Genomic DNA, 3,677 nt, shown 5'->3' with positions numbered 1-3,677 from the left:
GCAAATCGGAACTTAAATATCACTGACCAGAGCTTAAGCATTATCTAATGACATAACTAGGAAACTAGTTTTTATGTTCCGACTGCTCTGCTTTGAAAAAAAATGGGGGCGGGGGAGGGCTATTGATAAAATGTCATTCTCAAGTATTGACATGGTAGAGAAAATAAAGTGAATCAATGTTGACTATGTGATACTTTTTAATGAACAAGAAAACGTACCCTTTGGTAAGTTAGACTCTATGTGATGGTTTATAATATGGACATGTTTATAATACATTTATGTTTGTATTGAAGACTTTAGAGTATCTTTCCGATTATTTATCTGGGAAGGAAAAAACCCTCCCTATTAAAATGTTACATATCTTTTTCAGAGATAATAAAAGGATATATATTTTCTATCTACAGGCTGCATAGTTTGAGTTTCCCTATTAGTTGTTTTAAAACTCATCTATAAAGTTATGAAAGACTTGAAATTCATAGATGTAAATTTATATTGTTTACAAATCTGATGAGAAGATGTCTATATATGAGAATGGGATGTGACGTGACATTTTTATTTCCCCATCTAGAGGAACAAATTAAAAACCAGAAACCAAGTCCATGTTACTCATTGTTGCCACTGGATCCTCAGGAAAAAATGCTTCTGTGATTGGTCCCACAAACCAGGGTCATGGTTTTTGCCTGCTGGAGGTACTTTGGTTTCTTCCATGCATTTTCAATTCTGGACATGTGTTAAGTCATTGGAGGATCTGTGCCTGATATAATAGACCGGGATGTACCCATTCCAGAGACGGTACATTTTTTGTACCTGGTGGGTAACTGCTGCTGTAAATAGTATTTATAAAAAACCCAGGCCTGGCTCATTGATAGTCTATTGAAAGCAAGTGTTGGAATATGGGTAGCATGTAGCAATATATCAGAAAAAATATAATATATAGCAAAAGGCTCTATAAGCACAGCCTTAATGATACCTATTTTATTCACTTATTATTTTTACAAGAGCCAAGAGAAAGGATCCAAGTGGACCCCTTAGAATACTAAGGCTTAATTCAGCCCTGTGTCACTAAGATTACTGTGGTTTGAGACTAAGTTCTAGTATTGACAAAAAGCTTTTCTCATTCTGAATTCATAATCTGTTCCTCATAGTTCTTTCTGGTCCCACTTATTCTTATATTCTACCATGTGCTGCTGAGTTTTAGATGATCAGTACCCAGGGATTTATAATACAGCGTGGGCACGAGGCAACCAGAGGATGATAGCCATAAATAACTGGCATGGAAAAAGCAGGGTGAACTAACTTAACACAGGCCTAAGAACTCAGAAGAAAAGACCGAGAACAACGCCCTATAGCCTGCTCTCTGTGACATTTATATGGCACTTGGTTGTACATACATGTGCAAAATTCTATACAAATAAAAAATTTTTTTAAAATGTTATTTAGAAATTTCATTTGGCTCGCTGAACACATTTCATTCACATCCCTCATGGCTAGCAAGCAACTGTCTCCTCATTACTTTGAAACTCTACCATGACCTGAGAGAAACTGAGCTCAAGTTTACTTGGTTTCAATGTCAGGCAAGTTGTTTCCTATTTCTAAATTCAGCATGTACACTGATCCCATTTGGGGAAGTATTTTTTCAAGTGTAAAAGGTCTGCTATATATTTGGAAAAACTGAAAAGTTAAAACTTAAGTATTTCAATGTGTTTAAATGTTACCATAAAAAATTGTAGTAACCATCAATAGGTGGGGTGGTGAACGCATGCAAAAATGAATCAAGACTAGAAGAATGCTGATAACTGTTGAAGGTGGGTGCTGGGAGTTTATTATTCCCTTCACTTTGTACACATTAAAATTTTTCCAAGATAAAGTCTACTATATCAAGTAGGGATTTTCCCCCTAAATTTTTCTTTGTAGATCTAATTTTTTTTAACCTTTTCTTCACTCTGGTTACTCCAAATTATTTTTATCCTTCTTCAAATGCACATTTCAAACCTATAACCTTGAAGTCCTAATCAATCCAGAGGATTGGCTGAAAAGTATTCTATAGATCCCGAGGATGATCCTTATATCACACCAAGTACATGTGCTTTGGAACCTTTCATAAATATGACTGTTAAAGATGATAAATGCTTGTGTTGGAAAAAGTTAGTCATCTTTGGTACTCAGCAAGGTTATTCTAAAAATACTTTCAAAACATACACAACATTTTTCATTGCCATGAAGTTTTATCAGAAGGAACTTGGAATTACTTTGAAGATTCCAGTAGCATAATAGTCAGAGTCACACTTAAAAGGCTTATTAGAAAGAGTCACATAAATATTCCCATTGTCCACTGTCACTGTGTGAATCCTTTGCTTTATCCCTTTGGAGCACCACATGGGTTTTGCTGATGGGTCTTTAGGATCTATAGACTGATACAGTCCTTCTCCTGTTTCCAAAGTAATTTTATACTTATGCCAGGGGCAAACTATACATGCTCGTCCATCAAATTCCTGGGGAAAGAAATAATTGATTTTATAATATGACATTTCCAATGTTGACAATAAATCTCAGACTCAGAAAAGAATTTACTGCAGAAGAACCAGGCTGCAAAACAGCCTTCTCTTTTTTCCTCCCATTTACAAATTATTTAGCATAAGGCAGAACCTAATCTTAGCAGTCATCAAGTTCTTCTGCAGTTGATAAGAAACCCAGTGTGTCAGAGCTCTATCAGAAGATAACCAGCCCAGGCAACTACCCCATGTGACCCCAGTATGCTATTATCTGTTAGATAGGAATGTCACTTCTGTGACGGAAATGGGGCAAGAGCTTCAAGTGCTTCTAAATGAATCTTCACTAGCTGGTAGAAGAATGGTAAGCCTCAGATATAATTTCAAGAGAGGTTACTAAAGGCATAAGTGCATATGTTAACTAAAGAGCAATTTATGATCCAAAGTAGTTCATTTCAAACTTTTAGCTGTCCTAAAGCAGTGCTTCTAAAAATTTAAAGGACATGGGAATCACCTAGATCTTGTTTAAATCGAGCTCTGTTTAAGTTCAGTAGTCCTTAGAACAGGCTGCAGTATTTGCATTTCCAAAACACTCCCGGGTGTCACCAATGTTGTTGGTCTGTGAACCACACTTTGAGCAGCAAGGTTTTATAGCTCTCACGATGGTCTGAAACTGAGGGAAATTCTTCCACTCTATCATCCAGGTGCTGACATTTTTATCTCCACAAGAGAAGTGCAGAAATGCTGTTTCGTACCACCTCCCCTGCCAGAACTGTCAGCAAACATTTTCATAACTCATAAGTTCATATTCGTAATTTAAGCACACATCTTTTAACATGAGGACAGGTGTGGAAGTAGGTAGATATGAGTTGTATAGAGAGTGGAACACTAAATTTAAGCATGTACTTTGTGCCAGTCAGAGACACAGAGACAGGGAAGGGAGAGAGAGATCAGTTTCATGAGGTAGAAAAGAAGAAATCAGGCAGCTAGTTTGGGAATGCAAGGATGTAAAACAGTGCCCCATCTTCCCTCAGTTAAGCCTTCAAAGTGTTCTTTCTTTCTTAAAATATATATATTGATATTTTTATTATATCATAAAAGTAATATATACACATTGGAAAAATTCAAACTATGTAGAATTATAAAAAGTAATTATTTTTTTAAAATGGGACCTCTTTAGACCTATTA

The 3,677-nt window shown here is 36.0% G+C and overlaps 1 protein-coding gene across 2 annotated transcripts in view; it reads right to left on the bottom strand.

Moving 5' to 3' along the window:
- RFESD (Rieske Fe-S domain containing) overlaps positions 1 to 3,677 on the bottom strand; it is a 29,029-nt gene that overhangs the window by 16,243 nt on the left and 9,109 nt on the right. The window contains exon 4 of one of the 2 annotated variants that reach the window (XM_068980740.1): positions 1,885 to 2,492. The exons of the other annotated variant lie outside the window; for it this stretch is intronic. Coding sequence (XP_068836841.1) covers positions 2,229 to 2,492 — 264 coding nt within the window. The 3' untranslated portion in view covers positions 1,885 to 2,228. Of the gene's footprint in view, positions 1 to 1,884; positions 2,493 to 3,677 lie in introns of those variants that run through there. 2 annotated transcript variants of the gene reach the window in all.

The sequence above is a fragment of the Capricornis sumatraensis genome, chromosome 9 (assembly GCF_032405125.1).
Source record: "Capricornis sumatraensis isolate serow.1 chromosome 9, serow.2, whole genome shotgun sequence".
Lineage (NCBI taxonomy): Eukaryota > Metazoa > Chordata > Mammalia > Artiodactyla > Bovidae > Capricornis > Capricornis sumatraensis.
This window is presented reverse-complemented; position numbering and strand designations above follow the sequence as displayed.